The sequence below is a fragment of the Typopeltis vanoorti genome, chromosome 12 (genome assembly GCF_054136105.1).
Source record: "Typopeltis vanoorti isolate ZY-2024b chromosome 12, IOZ_Tvanoo_1.0, whole genome shotgun sequence".
Taxonomy (NCBI): Eukaryota; Metazoa; Arthropoda; class Arachnida; order Uropygi; family Thelyphonidae; genus Typopeltis; species Typopeltis vanoorti.
The window spans coordinates 5,832,198-5,854,456 of NC_143560.1; the positions used below are offsets into that span (position 1 = coordinate 5,832,198).

General features: G+C 35.5%; 1 protein-coding gene across 5 annotated transcripts in view; it reads right to left on the reverse strand.

Annotated features, from left to right (window-relative positions):
- The window catches only part of LOC150100558 (FHF complex subunit HOOK-interacting protein 1B-like), a 303,141-nt gene that overhangs the window by 107,791 nt on the left and 173,091 nt on the right, over positions 1 to 22,259 (reverse strand). For all 5 annotated transcript variants that reach the window (XM_090401613.1, XM_090401614.1, XM_090401612.1 and 2 more), the window contains exons 8-9: positions 4,312 to 4,479; positions 1,465 to 1,544 (exon numbers count right to left, since the gene is read on the reverse strand). In XM_090401613.1, coding sequence (XP_090257739.1) covers positions 1,465 to 1,544; positions 4,312 to 4,479 — 248 coding nt within the window. The remainder of the gene's footprint in view (positions 1 to 1,464; positions 1,545 to 4,311; positions 4,480 to 22,259) is intronic.

Here is a 22,259-nt window from a genome sequence, read left to right on the forward strand (position 1 = left end):
CATTTTTCAATTTCTGGTTATATGTACAAGAGTTATGTGCTTGGTCTCTAGAGCATCTTATATTTCTGTATTCTAAGATATTTTTTACTATATCAATCCACCTACATCTTGGTCTTCCTCTGAATCTTTTTTCCCCTACCACCTTGGCAAAAACACTCACCACGTGGTCCTGTTGTATGTTTTTTCTGGAGGTTTTAACTCTCTGAAGATTAGTTAATCCAGACACACCATCCATCCATCTGTCTCACCGATGGTCCCCTTCCTCTTTTTCCAGGAACTTTACCTTCTATGATTGTTTCAGAATTTTGAAAATTCCAAAAACTAAATTTTTGGAATCAGCAATGGGATTCAGAAATCTACCTAATTAAAACAAATACAGATGCATAAAACTTCCCAAAATTTGTGAAACAATAATTGCCAGAGTTCCGAGTTTACATCCTAAGAATGCCTACAAACCAAACACCCATAGGTCACATTACCTAGACAGGACTTTAGATTCACACACTTTTTTCATTTTTAAATTTCTGTGTGTTATTTGTACTCCCTGAAGATGTCTCAGTGATTGAGACGAAATATTAGAATCATTAAAAGCAGTGGCGAATTCTCCATGCTTGCTGCACAAGCTCATTAATTGAGAAAGAAGTAATATTTATTTGTTAGTAAATGCATGCATTTACATTTAGGCTTTTATTTTTGTAGACAGAAGACGTCTTAAGCTTGCGTAGAAATAATTGAGCTTTGCGTTACGTATCGAAGGCCGATGCTTACTTGTCTAGTCAAAGCTACCTTGGCTTGCTCGGTTGTAGGAGCTTCCAGGTTCTCGCAGCAGCACTGTGATTTCAAGCGCGCGCATAGCCATTTCACGTCATCTCACTCTGTTGCTTAAACACAGGCCATACGCAGTTAAAGTAACTCTAGCCAGTGAGCTTCAGCATGCTTTTACAAGTGTGCATGTTGCTTCGGAAAATTAAGTTACAACCAACTTTTTTTGATGGTTATTGACCAGCCACTGTTGGTCAATAACCGTCCTTTTTCAATTTAGCTACTTGTATTCAAGTAGCTAAATTGAAAAAGATAGAATATCATTTGTAAAATAAATGTTGTATTTGTATGATTAAATGTACATAAATTTCTAAATATATAGTTTTAAATGGTCAGTAATTCATTATTCCTCTAATCAGACTTCAATCACACCTCTCACTCCCTGAATGACAACAAGAGCAAGCGTGAATTTCAAGACCAGCATTTGCCCCTAATTAAAAATAGCTTTTAATCCTTTCCTAGTGCTGTCAATATCAATACTCCATTAAACCTCCTGCACTTTAGCCTTAACACACGGATGAAAAATATCAAATAATTTTAAATACTTTTATAGGCTTCCTAGTGAATAAAAGAAAAAAAAGATTAATATGGATTCCATTTCATAAAACAGCAATACAAATTGGGTAACAAATAAACACATACTTAAGCACTAATTCCAGCATGACATCTTCACAATTCAAATCAACAAGGGTTCGAAACAGAGCCATTGTAACAACACTGAGCTGAAAAGAAAAAGAGAAATTGTGTTGAAATATAAATACAGAATTATTTCACCAGCGAAGTTGCACATTATCATCAACATCAGGTTTAAGAATTTTTTCAAGCCTAGCTGATATTTACTCTTAAAAGTAGCAAATCAATACAGGATGGTCTAGGAGGAATCTGCCAAACTTCATAAGCCAATTTTGTGAGTGATTTCAACTTAAAAAAACAGTACAATGTCTAACCAATTTGGAGATATGGTAATTAGAAATAAACACCAAGAGCTCCTTCTTCTGTTTGGACCATATTGCATTGCTCAAAGCACTTCAATTTTGAACTTGGTAATTGATTAGTAACATACAATACTGTCAGATACAATGACAAATATACAGTTGCCAACACAATTGATTTCTTACTTAGTTAAGGATGATATAGTTCAGAAATACCCATTGATATTCCTCAATAGTGGCTCTCATTAAAAAAAAAAGCAAACATCAGCATAATCATCTCCTCATATGAAAACTTGGTCAGCATCTTAAGTTTCAATCACATAGCTGCTAATAACATGAACAGAACTTATTTACAAGTTCCTGTGATAACTAATTTACATAAGACCATGATATGTGCATAGACAATTAGTGCTACTAGTAGCTGAACAATCATTGCCTCACCCATCTGGAACTGGATACATGATATAGTTTTTTTTTTGCTTAAAATCAATTAAAGAAATCAATTTTTGAAGTTTAGATTATCCTCCTGGGACACCCTGTATATAATGAAGATAACCCTAATGCAATGTAATTTTGAGATCAGCAAATCTACATATAAATGTTTTGAAATATTTAAAGCATTCATTAGGTATGCTAATATTGCACATCTCATCTAAACCTCAAGAATAATTATACAATAGTACGATCTGCAACTACAAATAAGTACAAAATCTTAAGAAGGATAAAAACTCAAATTCATTCAAACACAAAATTTTTTAAAATTTTCTGCTCAGCATTAAGTGTTCCGACTCCATTTATGTCTCTCAACTACGCTACAGGGTTTGAAAGACATATATCACAGGCATATCACTTCAATGATATACCCTTGTAAAGTGGTCACTCAGTAGCTCAACAATTTCATCTACCTTTGTTACCTCTCTACCATATGCTCTCATTAAAGTTATCCTTCCATAGTCATTTTTCCTCTTACTTGCCACATAATGAAAAATCTCTTTGGGATTTCCTTTCATCTCTTTGGCTAATTTCTTCTCATAATCTGATTTGGCCTTCCTTACCATGCTAGTCACCTTTCTAGAATTTTGAGAAACTTGGATCCTTGCACTGTTCACAAGTTAGCTGGTCATCTTTCTTCTTATATACCTTCCACAACATTTGTTTTTTGCATCTCATGCTTAATGATACTACTAATCCATCTAACGTCTACCGATTTACCCTCCTTACCTCAGGTATTTAGTGGAATATTGCTTCTTCTAGATATCCCCATGGCTCACAGGCTCTGTCTAACTTTTAACATTTCCTCAATAATATCCATCCTCGAATTACTTTCAGTGTGGAAGAGGAAAAAAAGAAGGGGGCACTTGCTTTCTTGGATACTTTAATTACAAGGAAAGCAGATGGGTCTCCTCGTATGCTCAGTCTACTATATGCACCCCCCCACCCCACACACAAGCAGATACTTACATGCCACTTCATACCATCATTCTGCTGAGGAACTTGGAATTTTCAAAACTTTAGCCTTTGGGGCAGAGCGAATTTTGTGCTCAGGACCAGCACTGCACCTGGAACAACAGGCTCTACTCACATTATTCCAACAAAATTAAATGGATATAACATTAAAACTCTCACCAAACTCCTTAAAAGTAGAACAAATCCCCACCCTCTAACTAGACTACACATACACTATATCTTTACCCTACATGAAAGGTACAACAGAAAAACAAGGCAGAAACAATACAAAATATCTACCTGCCCAAGACAAAGGATTGCCTGGACCCTCTCTCATTCCCAGGTGTCTACAGCATCCCCTGCAAAAGTGAAACTCAATATTTGGACAGAGAGGATGAACTATTTTCGTCACGAAAAAGAACATCTGGATTGGAGAAACAAAAAAGTGGACTATCCCAACTTGCCTTAAAGAAAGACCACTTCATAAGATGAAAGAAAGCCAGGCTACTCCACAAATTGTGGTTTAAATTGGAGAGACTGTTCCTAAATGTGGCACAAGTTGTGTAGAATCCTATCAATTGTAACAGAATGGACAGTATGATTTTACATAGATTTTGGTGCACTGTCCTATCTGCCCATCAGCATTAACAACAGGAATCACCATGAAGAGTGACACTGTCACCAACCTTGCACGTGACTGTCCTTGTTATCCAGATCATTTTGGTTTATGTCTTCACTGAGTGTGTAGTGTTAAACTGCCTCTTGATGGTGCTAGCTAAAGCTAGTGAATGTCGCCAATAAATTATTTATTTACATTCCAGTGTCTGTGTTGTTTCCTGTTCCAGAAACTTCAACATGAAGAACAGATAATGTTTTGCTAGAGCATGCATTACATAAATATAGTGATTTCTTATACAAATAAAGAAAAGGGATACATAAAAAATCATAAGTGCATATATGAGCACGCAATTTTTGATTAGATAATAACAGATGATTATCACAATCCTATTTTCTAAATTCTTAATTTTCTGTTAATAACCACTTAATGTTAACAGTAAATCTAGCATGAACACATCAAGAACCTATAGCATTAACATAAGGCAATACTTACTCTTGTTTGTGCATTTATTCTGTTAACTAATGTATTTAGCACATTACTACTTTCATAGTTTGATGTCAAAACGAACTTAAGGAAGACTTGTAAAAGTGCAGGTTCTGTAACTGTTCGAAGGAATAATTCCAAGTAGGCTGTTGAAACAACAATTTCTTCAACGGAGTTCTAAATTTTAAAACTAGAAATTACACACTTATATGTCTCAAAGATACTCAGATTATATTATTTGTAAGTCAGCAGTGGTTAATGTTTTAGTTTTCTGCTCTCGGCAAATGCCACTACTAACCTTCAAAGCAAGTTTTGAAATATATATAAATTTAATAAATATTTTATATTACTAATGCATAACATTAATAACTTGTTGGTATCATTGCATTCTGAGAAATCAAACATAACAAAAATCAAAAATTATGCACTGTTACAGTTAATTTGAGTTTAGGCTACTTAAATTTTAAACTCTGGATTAAAGGTACAGGAATTATGTATGTACATTTCCACAAAATCAAGATTGAATGCATATGCTATGGAATGCTGCATTAATAACTATTAATAACTGGGTTAGAACTTATTTAAGCTCTTGTCTGTTCAGTCTTTGAGGGACATTAAATGAAACTTCCAGAGAACAGAAATATATGGAACGAAGGAAACGCTGGTTCAGCATATTTGTATTTGTCTTATGAATGGATGATGATCAGTGGCCACGTTTATGTATATAGGACTGAATGAAAGCAAAGGAACAATGGCTGTCAGATCAGTGCCTGTGAAAGTGACTGACAAAATAAAGCATAAAAACAAACTGTAAGATGGTTGGAATGAAATCATGTGAAAGAGAAGGAGAGAGAGATCATCAATGTGCTTATATTCTATTACAGTGGCAACACAGACAGGAAATGATACATAAGTATTTTGCTAAGGCATCTGATAATATTCCATATAGGAGATTGTTATACAAAGTCAAAGGGATAGGTTTGGAAAATAGGCTAGTGACATGAATAAGAGAGAAGCAGACTAACAGGTATCAGAAGTGATCCTTGGAGGTGAAAAGTCTTAGAGAAGGACGATGAGAGGTGTACCCTCATTGTTCTAAACTTGGGCAAGTGTTGTTTAAATTGTATGTTAATGATATTGAGGATGGTCTAGAGCAATGTTTCTCAATGTGGGGCGTACGCTCCGGAGGGGGGAGGGGGAATTAGAAAATGTACATGTACATATTTATATTATACTTTTTCAGAATTTGGCTGACTATTATGCTAGATGGGGGGGGGGGGCATCAAAATCTTTGAGACATTGAGGTGGGGCATGATCAATAAAAGGTTGAAAAACACTGGTCTAGAGCAGTGCTTCCCAAACTTATGAATGCCAAGGCCCCCCTTTGGAAAAATTAAAATATTTCACAGCCCCCCCCCCCCCCCTCCTCACACCAAAAAAATTGTAATCCAGACATATATTATTATAATATTTATTATATTTATATTCAAAATTTTGATTTGTAATCTTTTTTGTGTTTTGTATCAATACCTTTGAAACGAAACTTATATGAATAAGCATATATTCATTAATCGCTGAAATACGCGAGAAGAAAAATTTGTTAACCAACACCAATGTGTGATTTTTTCCATTAAAATATAAAAAAGAACAAAAAAGAAATAATAAATAATAAAAATTAAATACGTTTCTTTGAAGATTTAAAAAAAAATCTACTGTGTCTTAAAGCATTTTAAATTTGTTTTCATTACTTCACGGCCCCTCAACAAAACTTATGCCCCCCCCCAAAGGGGTCACGGCCCACAGTTTAGGAAGCTCTGGTCTAGAGGATAACAGTGACTTCTATGCTGATAATGCACAGCTGAGGGAGGGTTCTATAGACAAATGATAATGAGTATCAATCGGTTGTTGCCTAGTGTAACAGTATGCATTTTGAAGTGAGAACATTGCACGCAAATAATGGGAATTTTCTGCAAAGTGCACAATGAAGCCAGAAAATTTGGAATGATTACAGACAGTTGGTGCTGAAGGGCCACAATGTTTAGTCATCATATCGGCTAACTGCAATGTTGAAGGGGACACTGATGTGCAGGAATAGGGAGACACTAATCTCTCACTTCACAGGAGTTATCAGAGTCTCTGCATCTAAAATAGATGCAGAGACAGTCAAAAGATCTAGAAAAGGATAACCAAAATGATAACTTGCCAAAAATGTCAACATGAGAACAGACTAGAAGAAATATGTCTTCAAAGTTGAAGAAATAGTCAAATGAGAGATATGATGGAGACATACAAGTTGATTTTATAGTATAAATACAATTACTGGGAGGAGATACTCTACCACCTGTGTATGAGACTGGCTAACTCCCTTCAGATGAAAAAAATAATGTTTATGAAGGATCTTTGTACCCTAGACCAGCTTTGCACTGAGCTTGATGAAAGGACAGCAGGAAAACAATTGGGAGGAAATACTACAATCTACGCGGACTGATGTAGACAGAAGTGTCTTGGAAGATTGAAATATAAGATCTAACAATATTACAGTCCTTAGAGAGAGAGAGAGAGAGAGAGAGAGAGAGAGAGAGAAAGACTGATTTGTAGGAGAATTATTGATAGGATGTTAGTAATAAGTAAACTTTTCATGTAGTATTGCCATAACATACTGTACATTACTTGAGTGAACATAGGAGGAATCTGATAATGAGATTTTGCAGTTCATGTCAGGTGGAAGTCAAGTTAGGAAGCATGTGAGGTCTCAATCTTCCACTGTATAGTGAGTGTGGAATAGTCTACAATTTGAGTGTTGTGAATATGTCTTCAGTAAATGTGTTTAAAAAGAGAAATGATAGGCACCAAATGACAGGAGCTCTTCCTTGAGGAGTTTGTAAAATCATCATCATCATACGTATCAAGGATTTAGGCCTAGCATGGCCTGTTCCGGCCTTAGAAGTCATCGTTGAATCGTTTAAGAGGTCGTCCTGGTTTTCTTTTTCCTAATGGCTTGTACTTTAAGGCTTGTTTTGGTAATCTTTCTGTTTTCATTTTTTTAACGTGTTCCATCCATTTATGTTTATATTTTTTAATTTTTTCTATTACTGATTCTTGGTTTAATTCTTTCATAGTATCATCATTTCTTTTGTGATCAAATAGGGTATACTTTGTAGTTTTTCTCATAAACTTAATTTCTGCTGTTGTTAATCTTTGTTTGTCTTTTTGTTTTATTGTCCAGATTTCGCTTCCATACATTAAGACCGGTAAGGCTAATTGTAAATGTATTGTATACTTTTAGCCTGGTTTGTTTTTGAACTAGGTTTGGTTTAAATATAGAGTTAATTACACCAGTTATTTTTAAATATTTTGCAATTTTTACGTTTATATCTTTTTCATATGTGATCATACATCCTAGGTAGTTAAATGAATTCACCTGTTCTAAGATCTTGTTATCTATTACTATTTTAGTTCTTGCTGGATCTTGTCCTTTAAAGGCCATATTTTTTGATTTTTCCATTGATATTATCATACCATAATCTTTGGATATCTCATTTAGATTTAAAATAGCTTTCTGTAAGTTATCTTCAGAATTTGTATTATTATTTGGTCGTCTGCAAAGAGGAGAGTGTTAAAGTTAACTGTAGGTGAAAGTTTAATTCCTTGATGTAAATTTTTACTCCATTTTATTATTATTTCATTTAAGTAGATATTAAAAAGAGTTGCTGAGAGGGGACATCCCTGTCGGACCCCTTGGTTTATCTCTCTCTCGTATATGATAGCTCGTGATTTAATCTTATTTGTATTTGATTATTTTCATATATACTTGTGACAGCTTTTAGGATATTATTTGGTATTTGTCTTTCTTTTAATATGTTAAATAATATGTTTCTTTTAACTTTGTCAAGTTAAAATTTGTAAAATAATAATCATAAATTAACCTGCCATTTTCTGGCAAGCATCAAGCATTTAAAGAGGTTTTTAAATTAAATTGGCCAAGAAAGATTTGGATATAAGCAGGTCCTCATATGACAATTGCTTTTCTGAATCACATGTCAAAATGTCATAAGTGAAATTTAAATGGAAATTATTTTCAGAATTTTCAGAACAATAAACCTTAACTGGAACAAATTACTAAATCAATCATCAAAAGTGCTTCATGTAATCCGATCCTAGTATTTGATTACAAAACATCTGGAAGGGATCAATTTGAGTGACCTTGAAAGGGTCTAGGATTTTCTGAATAACATAAAATAAGGGTTTTAGTTTAAAATCATCTACAGTATCCAAGTATGTAGCTTAGTGATCTGGTAACAATCACTCCTCTCACAATGTATATTGCAGATGGCATTTATTTCCAACAGAGCTTAGTTTTGTCCATGTTGAACACTCGAGTACAATTTCAATCCTCCTTTGATATGTTTTAGCTAATATTTTTCAAAGAAAAGTTCAAGTTTCCTCTGAACCAGCAGATTTACTACTCGCATCTTATGCACATTTGCCTTCACTTTATATTTAGCCAACCAAACTATCAACTGACAGATTCTACATTAGAACTCTTTCCTTACTTGTTTGAGAAACTGAAACTAACTCTTGGCTTTTTTCTGCAGCTCAAACAAGTAAGAAAAGAGTTCTAATGTAGAACCTTTGATTTTGCGAATCATAATGCAAGCTCAAATGCATATGACATCAAGTGTGATCCTGCAAATGATCAAAAGTTTTAAGTTTTTCAATTTGAGATACCCTACTTTTGGTTATCACCATTGCTTACATTTGAATGCCACTCTTAATATTTTCCAAAATCTCATTTTGGTTTTTATGAAAGTCAACACTGTATGAGGGATATCCAAGTTGAAAAAGGTCTATCTGACCTTTGTCAGAGATACTGTTAAATGTTTATATTTCTTATTATTAGAGCCAGAAACACTGCCAACACTACAACTTTTGTCAAACATGTATTTGTCAAATTTCGTGTTATACAGTTGGCCTAGCATCAGGTTTTCAATGTTAGTAAGTGTGAACCAAGTGTATCATGTTCCTTTATTAGTAAACATTTTAAGCCTGGATCAGTAAGTAAGTCAATGATTGACTATATTGTTAATGTAGGAGAAAGTGGAGTGAGTGAGGTTTTTTTTTTTTTTTTTTTCTTTCTGAGAAGAAAGAACAAAGTGGTCCCAATGAAGGATCTTGAAGGTTAGAATATTTGGGTGCTGGAAAGCAAGTTAAATGGAGAGGAATGGAATAAACTTTCATCATCATGGAAAGTATGTATAGTTTAGACTAAGGTGTATAATGACTACTGTAACAGCAAGTTGAGGTTTCAGTTAAAAATAAATATGAATGTCTGTTAGTGGTGGTATACAAATATATCTGGAGGGAAATGGGACTTGGTCAATTCATTAACTAATACCTTTGAATTGATAAACTCCCCCCTCCCCCCAGATATATTTGAATTATTCAAATTGACAGTACATGCTGGCAGGGCTCTAGAAATCTATACTTTCACTAATTACAGGCAAGTTATCAGAGACAAATGGTGAGTGAATTTTCTGACTCATTCTAAATGCATTGCCTTATTTTCTTCACATATTTTACATTTTTTATTTTACATTATTTTTATTTTAAAGCATCTCATTCATTATCAAGTTATTTAATTATGGGCAGCCTCCAATTCATTATTCATTATTGTGAATAATGAATTGCAGCCCCCTTTTGCTATTGTCCATAAAATGGACAATAATGAAATCAACCTGGAAACATATCTCTTGCTGTTCCAAAGAAAGATGGATTATAATAGGTTTGAACACCTGAAGAGCGGCTTTGTATTTACTGACTTAAAAAACTACATAGGTCCAGTAGTATAACAGTATCAAAACGACATGAAATGTAAAGAATTTGTGTGAGTTACTACTGATGTCATTAAATTAAAATTAGTTAAGGAAATGAAAGACCCCAGCTTCTTCTAGATGCTTATACAGATATCTCAAATGAAGAGACACTCATCCATTATATAAGATGCACGGATAAAAATCACAGGAAGCATTTGTTTAGATAATTCCTCTCCAAAACTCAATGCAGCGTACTTTGATAGATGAGGAAGTAAAATAAATTAGTTCTTCTTGTCATGAAAGACTGGTAATTGATTAGTAGGCAATGGAAGAGAAGTAGCATGGAAGAAAAAACAGTGAACAGGCAAAATTAAAGGCATGGCAGATCTTACAAATTATTGCATATAATTGAAATTTGCTGCTTTAAATTCTCAAGATATTATATGCATACACATACATCGTGCCCACCTTTTACCACAATTCATACCACGGGAGAGAAATTTTTTTGTGATCAGCAGACTTAAGTGAGAGTTATGGAGTCCTGAGCACAATGATATGTAAAGTACAGGTATAGCATATATTTCTTAACATATCAGCAAAAGCTTCTTGAATAATGCAGTAGTCTTCCGGGGAATCTCCCACAAAACAGTATGTATATAAATTACATGTATACTATGTCCATGTTTAGCAAACAAACTAGAATATTTTGTAGATTCCTCAAGAAAGAATTTATCAAGAATTTATACAGTGGAGAATCCAATGGTTCCATCTCCCACAATAGGAATATATGTCTTTGCCAAAAGGATACTAATCGGTACATCCAAGTGATGAATTATCCCTGCCCTTTCAATGGTACATTTGTTTTGCTGCATTGAGGTGTTTGTCACTAGTTAATAACATTTTGGTAGATAAGAATATAAAAAGCTAATATCTCTCTTTTCTTCATCTCAAAATAGTATTCAATGGGAGCATAAGTCAATCAGTCTCAAATAGTGGAATCAGCGTTTTTGTCCAGGAATATTGTTTTTTTTTTCACCTCACAAAAAATGAAAAACTTGTGAGTACATGACATTTAAAGACATTTGTTTAGTATTTTGAACAACAAAATTTCTGCTTAATGGTCAAAGCTGTATAACTGAGAGGAGACCTGCACATAGCCTTTAAAGGAATGCGGAGAACCGACCAGGGCATCTGACCTAATGTCCAATCCTCACCTTCTCATGGTGCATCCTGTTGGGTATCTACTTGGATACTGAACGAACGAGGATGGGCTGGCAATTTGGGATTTAGCCAACCAAATTATATTCTTATTGGTTAAACCAAAATAAAAAATGATGGTCCAACATGACAAAATTTCATGAGGGCTGGGGCATCGCCCAGTTAAACAAGGCTCCCGTTGTTTTCGCCAGGGAACCAGGGCAAACAGCAAAAAATCAGCTATTGGAACAAATCTGAAAATAAACCCCAACTCAACATCAAAAGAGTGAAAGATCGGTACTATCAACGTAAGAAGCCTGAATGGCAAAGAAATAGAACTAGCTGAAGAATTAGATAAGTACCAGATCGACATAATAGGGGTAACTGAAACAAAAAAGACAAAAACTGGTGAGCCCTTTCTGAGCAATAAATACAAAATGTTATATTCAGGCAATGACAATCAAGGAAAAGATGGAGTAGCCATATTATTCAACATAAAATACGAGGCAAATATTATTGAATGGCAGTCAGTCTCAAGTAGAATAATGTGGGCAAATATGAAAATGGGGAACTGGACAATGAGACTTATTTGTGCCTATGGTCCCACAGAAGGTTCTACTAAGGTAGAAGTGGAGGAATTTTTTTGATGCTTTAGAAAAAGCAACTGACACAATGAAAAAGGAAAAGTTGGTCCTTGTTGGGGATCTAAATAGCAGAGTAGGAAATGATTGTGAGACATACAAAAATATTTTGGGAAAATTTGGAGAAAAGAGCAAAGCTAATAATAATGGCAAATACCTGTTGGATTTCTGCTCAGGACATGGACTGGTTATTACTAACACCATGTTCCAACATTAAAATGTGCACAAATTCACATGAAGAGAAGAGGCAAGTAATAAGAAAAGTCTCATTGAGTATGTTATTGTTGATAGTGATGTTTTCTCCCTGATGCAGGACACCAGAGTGTACAGAGGATTTGAAATTGGAAGTGATCACTATTCAGTCTTGAGCAGGATAAAATTGAATTTCATATTGAAAAGAATAACACGTAAGAAAGTTTTAAAGCGAATAAAAGTTGAGCAGCCCTCAGATGTGAACTGTAGACTGAAATACACAAAGATTATTGAAGAAAAAATGAAAGAGTTTGAGAAAAGGAATCGAAACTTGGAGATTCAGTGGCAAACTCTGAAGAAAACATTGATTGATTCTGCCAGAGAGGCATGTGGTGAGGTTGTCTGCAAGGATAAAAAAATCAGAACTCCCTGGTGGACACAGGAAGTTAAAGAGGCAGTGAAGGAAAAGAAGAAAGCATATCAAAAGTTCCTGTCAAATAAGTCAGTTTGTGCTCTTAGAGAATATAGAGACAAATGCAAGAATGCTAAACACTGTGTAAAACTAGCTAAACAAAAGTCATTGGAGAACTTTGGCAAGAATATAGAAAATAAATATCAAGGTGGCAAAATATTCTGGAGGTTGTTGAAGAAACTTAGGAATGGAGGAAAGAGTGCTGTAAAAGGAGTTAGAGATGATAAAGGTGACATGAAAACAGTAGAAAAAGATATCCTTGAAGTATGGAGTAATTACTTTGAAAAACTGCTAAATGAAACAACCAGTGATGACAGCATAGTGGTAAAAAACACTGACCAGGCATGCAGTCAGGAATACATATCCATACTTGAAGTAGAAAAAGCCATCAAAGGCTTGAAATGTGGAAAGGCAGCAGGAGTAGATGAAATTCGACCAGAAATGCTGAAGTATGGTGGTATAAAAGTCTTACAGTGGCTGCACTGCATAGTTCAGAAAGCCTGGACAGAGGAACGAATTCCTGATGATTGGAGTAGAGCTCTCATAGTACCCATATATAAAAAGGGAAATAACACTGAATGTGAGAATTACAGAGGTATTTCCCTACTGAGTGTTCCTGGCAAGATCTATGCAAGTATACTTGAGAAACGGTTGAGAAGAATTGTGGAAGAAAAGCTTGGTGAAGAACAAGCTGGATTCAGGCCAAATAGAGGCTGTCAGGATCAGATCTTCACTTTACGACAAATAGTCGAGAAAGCATGGGAATATAACAAAGATCTGTATTAAGGTTTTGAAAAACTGGAAAAGCAAGGTGCCAAGAGAGAGGCTATTCAATATGCTACGGTTATATGGTGTCAATTGGGAATTATATCAAGCAATACTTAGTCTTTATTTGAGTTGTAAGTCAGCAGTTAGAATTGAAGAAAGTACAGGAAGATGGTTTAATGTTAAATTTGGTGTGAGACAAGAATGTACATTATCCCCTCTGTTATTGATTATCTATAAGGATCACATTATGAAGGAAAGTGGTATTAAACATGACATCAAAATTGGAGATGTTAATGTCAGCTCTTTGCTTTATGCGGATGATGTTATACTTCTAAATAAATCCGCTACAAGTTTGCAAGATTTTCTGACTAAATTGAATAGCTGTTGTAATAGATATGGTATGAAGGTCAGCAATAAAAAGACAAAGACAATGAAAATAGGCAGAATCATTGAAAATGTCAACTGTGTTGTGAATGGAGAACCTGTGGAACAAGTAAAACATTTCAGCTACTTAAGCATGCTTTTTACTGATGATGGTAAATTCAATATAGAAATAGACAACAAAGCTGGTATGGTAGGAAGTCAACTGAATAAATTCATATGGAATAAGAAAGAAATTAGTCAGAACACTAAATTAGCTGTATACAAGACAGTGTTCAAACCAGTTTTAACTTATTGATCTGAGAGCTGGGTCAGAAGTAAAAACACCAAAGACTAGAGACCGCAGATATGAGAGTCCTCAGAGAGATTATAGGTGTGAACTGATGGCATCAATGGCAATATCATATTAAAAACGAGGATATTAGGAAAGAACTTGATTGTCAGCATCCAGGAATGTGTTAGTAGAGCTAATCTCAGGTGGTATGGTGACTTAAACAGAATGGGCAAAGAAAGATTAGCAAAACAAGTGTTTCTCTGCCAGGTTGGCAGCAAAACGACCCAGAGGAAGACCAAGATATAGGTGGATTGATACAGTACAAAGTGCCTTAGACGACAGAAATATAAGATCTGATAATGTTGGAGTCTTGACAAGTAACAGACTGATTTGGAGGAAAATTGTAGATAGGAAATTAGTAATGATGTAATTTTTTTCATGTAGTACTGTCATATCCTGTACATGGCAGGAATTTGATGATCATGAAATTTCTGCTTAAAGAAAATTTTGAACCATCACTGATTTTCATTAGGTAGAAATAAAGTGTTTCATTCAATTATATTCAAGTTAAGTAAGAATTAAGAAATATAAATTCTTGATGTGTCTTAATTTTTTTTTAAAATCCAGAGATTATGATCTTGCAAGCCTGATAAGTGAATTATAATCTTGAAGGATAAAGTATTTAACTGTGCATTGCTATCATGATTCAATGTTCTCTTCTGTTGAAAAGACTAGGTTCATACTCTCTCAGAATATGTATAGGTATACATATTCAAGCTACTCAAATTTTGGGTACTAGTCTCATACAAAGATGAAAAGATGCGATTCATTTTTTCCATCTAGCAAAGCTGCCAAGAGCAGTGAGTACACAGTTATCAAAGAAGATATACTCACCTCTTAGGTTTTGCTTCAGCTTAATTTTAAAAATTTCCATCCACCAAAATTATATATAACAAGTGCAATTTCCTTATTTTATGTTAACTATCTATTCAAACTCATTTTTCTTTCAAAAATATTTTCTATTAAATTGTGAAACCTTCTGTTAATTGTTTTGCACAAAAAATATTGATTGCATTACTCAGTGAAGTTTAGTAAACAGTGATTAAATATATATATATATATATATATATATATATATATATATATAAACTGGGCTCCAGAAATATCACTTAAATCTACTGATCACAAACAATAATACTTGTCTATGTATGTATGTCATCATCATCAAATTCCTGACATGTACCCTCAAGGGGTGTACAGGATATGATAGTACTACATGAAAAATTTACGTCGTTACTAACTTCCTATCTACAATTTTCCTCCAAATCAGTCTGTCACTTGTCAAGACTCCTATGTATGTATGTATGTATGTATGTATATATATATATATATATATTATTATTATTCATCTGTACTCGGTAGAAAATATTATAAAAAATTATTTCCATGGATGATCTGAATCCTTTCTTTTAGGCTTGCACGGTGATCCGAATGCATTTTTGGAAATTATGGAGACATTATAACCCAACAAAGAGGATAAAGGACAAAACAGAAAAACTATTAAAGTCCGTCACTTCTTGGCCACCAGACACAGTTAAAAAACTCAAACCCCACTACGCCCGCCCCCCCAGAATATATGGGGTTCCGAAAATACACAAACAAAATGTGCCCCTTCGACCAATAGTGGAAGGAATAGACAGTCCCAATTACCACCTAGCCAAGAAATTAGCGGCAACACTCAAGGAGTTGGTAGGTCATTCCCCCTCCTACGTAAAAAACACACAACACTTTATAAACATAATCAAAAACATAACACTCGACAAAGACGACTTATTAGTCAGTTTTGACATTTCTGCCCTTTTCACTAATGTCCCCATCAATGGCACAATTCTCCTACTACAAAACAAATTTCAGCCCGACATTACGGCCCTCTTTGCCCACGTACTAAAGTCCGGTTACTTCGTGTGGCAAAACAAATTCTACCTACAAAAGGAAGGTACGGCCATGGGCTCACCATTATCCCCCCCAATCGCGAACTTCTACATGGAAACCTTTGAGCAAAGGGCTCTTGATTCCGCCACGCTTCGACCGACAATCTGGCTCAGATACGTTGACGACGTGTTCGCGATCTGGCCGCACGGTCGACAAACGCTAAACACATTCCTCAGCCACCTAAACAAACAACACGAACGCATACAATTTACCATCGAAATCGAAAACCAAAATTCGCTCCCGTTCCTAGACACACTAGTTACACGTCTTCCTTCAGGCAATCTATCCTTCACGGTCTACCGAAAACCTACACACACGGGCCAATACATACATGCGACTTCATATCACCACGCAGCACAAAAATATGGAGTCATAAACACCCTTAAAAACAGAGCCACAACTATTTGCTCTAACCAGCAGGCCCTGAAACAAGAACTAAAAATCATTAGTGACACATTCATAAACAATGGCTATAACAAAAATACTGTCAATAAAATACTCTATAAAACCACAACAAAAACGAATCTAGACTACAGTAAAACCATAGCCATCCCATACATTAAAGGGTTATCAGAAAAAATCAACAGAATCCTACAACATTATAACCTTAATGCCACCTTTAAACCACCCACTAAACTTAAAACTATATTCAGCTCCTCTAAGGACCCTCTCCTCCCATTAGCACATCCTGGAGTCTATTGCATCCGCTGCACCTGTAACTTACCGTACATTGGTGAAACAGGACGGACAATCCCTATACGCAAAAAAGAACACATTAGACACATTAAATATAACCATTATGGTGAAGCAGGCCTCTCAGACCACGCACTCAACACCTTACACCAAATCAACTGGAAAAGCACCTGCTCCTTACACCGTACAAAAACATGGTACGAAAGAAAATTTAAAGAATCCTGCGAAATCCTGATAAACCACCCAAATATCAACAACAAAGATGGTATGAAAATTCCAAGGATCTGGATGGCACACATTCAGCCAACCTAATTTGAAAGATTCAACACAAGTCAGGACTCTAGCCAATCTGCTATTATTAGAAACCATTCCACTCCAACTGGCTGGAATGATGTTAATATAATGTTAATATATGTATATAGTAGACAACACAAATAATAGGACTTTAGTGCTGATGTATAATTTTTTTTTTTTTTTTTCCCACCAGAGGTCAGGCCAACAATTGTGGTAGCGGTTAGTCAGTGTCTTTAACGAACCAGTATGATTGTGGTATAGCTTGTTTCCTGTGTATATTTGTACGCTCCAGAAGATGACCTTAACATAAAGGTCGAACGTCGAATTGTAAAATTTTAGTAATAGTAAACTAAAGTTTTTATTCAAACACGGTAGTTAGCTCCATAATTTCCAAAAATGCATTATAAAAAATTAGTTTGAATGACTACATACCGAGAATGAAAAAACAATAAGATTTAATATTAAGATACAACTAGTTTCGTTGAATGATTGAACTTCTTCAGGCATCACAGGCAAAGAATTAAACAAAAAATGACAGAGACATGATAAAATTACATCAACAGATCTTGTATAAAAGACAATAGTACATTTCAAAAACAGGAATGCGAGCTTGAGTTCTAAATTAAAGTTGACTACGTGTGAGAGCTGCCACGAGTGCACCAATACTAATAATAAATTTAGTTTAATCCTTTATCCAAGTGTGAGCATAACATTAGACATATCCACAAGGAGATGTGTTTTGCATTATGGGAGATACTGAGATAGGAGTGTTGGTAGCTTGCACCTTTGCAAGGAGTGCCCTGGTGTTGTACCACCTTGCCCTGGTCCTGAAGATACTTTCAGGAGCAAACTTTGTTTGCTCACACTTGGATAAAGGATTAAACTTAATTTATTATATTCTAACCAAGTGAAAAGTAAACTTTCAACATCTTCCTCTAAATCCAGAGTAATTTATTTATTAAAAAGGTGGCATACCAATTGGCAACTCCTATAGGTAGAGATGACCTTGCTAATGTTTCTGACCGGTATCTCCACTTGGGCCTGGCTCCCACTGAAGAGACCTCAATAAAGGTCGAAACTAGTCTGGGTAGTGGCCCTTCCCTTAATGCACAACATTAGACATATCCTCAAGGAGATGTGTTTTGCATTATGGGAGATACTGAGATAGGATTGTTGGTATCTTGCTCCACCTTTGCAAGGAGTGCCCTGGTGTTGTACCACCTTACCCCAGTCCTGAAGATACTTTCAGGCGCAAACTTTGTTTGCTCACACTTGGATAAAGGATTAAACTAAATTTATTATATTCTAACTAAGTGAAAAATAAACTTTCAACATGCGCCAATACTGAACAGAGGCAATGTGTGCATCAGAGAGATTGAAGCTAAGACTGCTGCTAATATGGGATGAATCTAATGAAATTTTTCTAGATTCAATGATCTTTCTTTTGAGTTCATCATAATACACATGGATATTAGAAGTTTTTGGCCAGTCTACGAGGTGTTGGCTACTTCATCCGAGTTAACAGAGAAGAGAACGTGGCTAGAGAGAGAGCTCTGGTCCTATTTTAGGAAATGTCTCTCTGGTGTTCTTCCATACGCAAAAGGATGGATTTAGCTGTCTGGCCGTAATATGGGTTTCCACATTCACACAAAATCTTGTAGACTCCTGGATATTGAGTAGGGAGATGTTTCACTTTAGGTTTACTTAGTATGGAGCGAAGTTTTGGAAATGTAGTGAAACAAGTTCTAATGTTGAATTTCTTAAGAATTTTTGCTAGTTTTGGGGAGAGAGAGAGCTGATGTATGGCAATGAAATAAAAGCTCTTGGGGGAGAAGAATCTTCAGTAGCAGTAGAGTGATGGAAAGAGAAAAATTTATCAATCTGTTTAAGAGAGAAACCATTGTTGACAAAAGTCATTTTAAGTAAATGGAGTTCATTTTCAATTTCTGTTTCTTCTGTAAGTAAAGATCTGGCTCGATGTGCCAGGGTTGAAATAATATCAAATTTTTGCGGAGAGTAGTGATGGGAAGAAGCATGAAAGGTATCTGTATGTGTGAGTCGGTTTTCTAAAAATTGAGATTTTGATATTTTCAGTGTATCTCATAAGTTTTAAGTCTGGAAAGGAGAGACAGTCGTTGGATTCCAGTTCGAAGGTAAAATTGATATTTTCATGAAACCTGTTGAGGTGGTCTAGAAACAAATTGAGTTGTTCATACAGTGTTCCCAGATGAGGAATATATCGTCTATATAAAGATACCAAATTTTTGGTTTAAGAGTAGAGGAATTAATTGCTTTTTCTTCAAAATCCTTAAGAAATATATCAGCAAGAATCGGAGAGAGCAGACTGCCCATAGCCAATCCTGAGTTTTGTTTGTAGATCTTTTTTTCGAATTTGAAGTATCCTGAATTTACACAGCGAGAGAGTAAGGAAAATAATTTCTTGGATAGTTTGTTCTGGAGTAGGAAGTATTGGCGCACTCGTGGCAGCTCACGCATGTAGTCAACTTTAATTTAGAACTTGAGTTCGCATTCTTGTTTTTGAAATATACTATTGTCTTTTATACTAGATCTGTGGATGTAATTTTATCATGTCTCTATCATTTTTTGTATAATTCTTTGCCTGTGATACCTGAAGAAGTTGAATCATTCAACAAAACAAGTTGTATCTTAATATTAAACTTTATTGTTTTTTCATTCTCAGTATATATTTGCTAGGCCACTAGAGGGACTCATGGTGTGTAGTGTTTGTTGAGAGCTCCTGATAAGATAAGTGTTATTTTAAGTTATCATTCGTATCTTAGTGTGTCTGTTTGTGTGTTTTTGGTGTTTCAATTATTAATTTGATAAGATACGCGGTAAGAAGGAAAATGGCAGCTAGTAATAATGGTTCGTCATCTTTGTTCAATAACGATAACATAAAGGAGATTAGTTAAGGGGATAAAAAATCCCTTATTGTTTTTCAGCCAGTAAGCGAAACTAAGATCGAAAACTACGATCTGAACGTTTTATGCCGAAGAACTGTCAGCGTGTCTAAGCGTAAGTGACCACTTGGTAGTGCCACACCATAGAACTCGTTGCAAAGGTGGAGCAAGCTCCCTCACTGTTCTTGATATTTTCTCATAACGTAAAAAACACATAGCTCTTAGGAGATGTAGTACTGTTTTACATTATGAGGAGAGGTCACTACCCAGACCGGTTTCAACCTTTTTTTGAGGTCTCATCAGTGAGTAGCTAGACCTAGAATATCAGAGTTTAAGTGAAAAATACTTCCAAGTGGTCACTTACGCTTGGACACGCTGACATTCGTCGGCATGAAACATTCAGATCGTAGTATTCGATCTTAGTTTCGCTTACTGGCTGAAAAACAATAAGGGATTTTTACCCCCTTAACTGATCAACCTCGCCAGAAAAAAATAGCCGTTTGGCTCTTCATCTTAGTTATACTATGTTATATAATATAGTGACACACCTTTCTGGCAATCGTACAGCAAAAGTATGCAAGTATTTTTCACTTAAACTCTGATATTCTAGGTCTAGCTACTCACTGATGAGACCTCAAAAAAGGTTGAAACCGATCTGGGTAGTGACCTCTCCTCATAATGTAAAACAGTACTACATCTCCTAAGAGCTGTGTATTTTTACATTATGAGAAAATATCAAGAACAGTGAGGGAGCTTGCTCCACCTTTGCAACGAGTTGCCGTGGTGTGGCACTACCAAGTGGTCACTTACGCTTGGACACGCTGACAGTTCGTCGGCATGAAACGTTCAGATCGTAGTTTTCGATCTTAGTTTCGCTTACTGGCTGAAAAACAATAAGGGATTTTTATCCCCTTAACTGATCAACCTCGCCAGAAAAAAATAGCAGTTTGGTTCTTCATCTTAGTTATACTATGTTATATAATATAATATAGTGACACACCTTTCTGGCAATCGTATAGCAAAAGTATGTAAGTATTTTTCACTTAAACTCTGATATTCTAGGTCAAGCTACTCACTGATGAGACCTCAAAAAAAGTTGAAACCGATCTGGGTAGTGACCTCTCCTCATAATGTAAAACAGTACTACATCTCCTAAGAGCTGTGTGTTTTTACATTATCAGAAAATATCAAGAACAGTGAGGGAGCTTGCTCCACCTTTGCAACGAGTTGCTGTGGTGTGGCACTACCAAGTGGTCACTTACGCTTGGACACGCTGACAGTTCGTCGGCATCAAATGTTCAGATCGTAGTTTTCGATCTTAGTTTCGCTTATTGGCTGAAAAACAATAAGGGATTTTTTATCCCCTTAACTGATCAACCTCGCCAGAAAAAAATAGCCGTTTGACTCTTCATCTTAGTTATAAAGGAGATTATTCAATGTACTATCTGCAAAATGTATGCGTTGCAGAGAGTGGTTAGATGATAGTGGAGTGAATGTGTGCAGAAAATGTAAGGAAAACGAGGAATTAAAGTGTGTTTCAGGTCGCATGTGTGATATTTTTGTCAAATTTCAGAACGTAGAAAATAGCGATATGATAAGAAATTGCAAAGTTGTACCGGAGAGCAGTGACGGGTGCGTAGAAAGTGAGAATGAAGGTATTAATACAGTGCAAATTAATGGTTTAACAGATGAAAAAAAAGATGAGATAGATGCAATGAGTGAGATCGCATGTTTGATTGGAACGATACATAGAGCAAAGAGACAGCTGGAGCATATGCACAAATGTCTACCGAGTGTACCACCAATAAAAAAAGTATGATAGGAAAAATAAGAGTATGATTGTGAACGTAAACAGAATGAAGGAGCGAGTGCTGTATGGAGATTCGTTAGTATGAGGTGTGATAGCAGAGAATTTGACAAAATCGTACCAACCTGGTGCTTCCATTAAGGACGTGAGTCTATTAGGGAGAAAAAGCAAAGGGTGAAAGAAATGATAGTGGTGGCACGTACGAATGATTTGAAAGGAGATAAAATGGAAATGATAGAGTACCTGAAGGAATTGTTTGAGGTAGCAAAAGCGAAGAGTGAGAGAGTTAGGATGATTAGTCTTTTGCACGGTATGACAGCGAAGAGTTTAGAAGGAGGGTCATAATTGCAAATGACTTTATGCATGAGTTATGCAGGATGAGTGGTGTGGAATTTGTGGACGTGTAGAGTGAGTTCGATGGGCGAAAGGATCTATATAAGATGGATGGTTTGCATTTGAATGGATTCGGTGTAAGGTGTAGGAGTATTAGGAACAAGAAGGAAGAGTTTTTG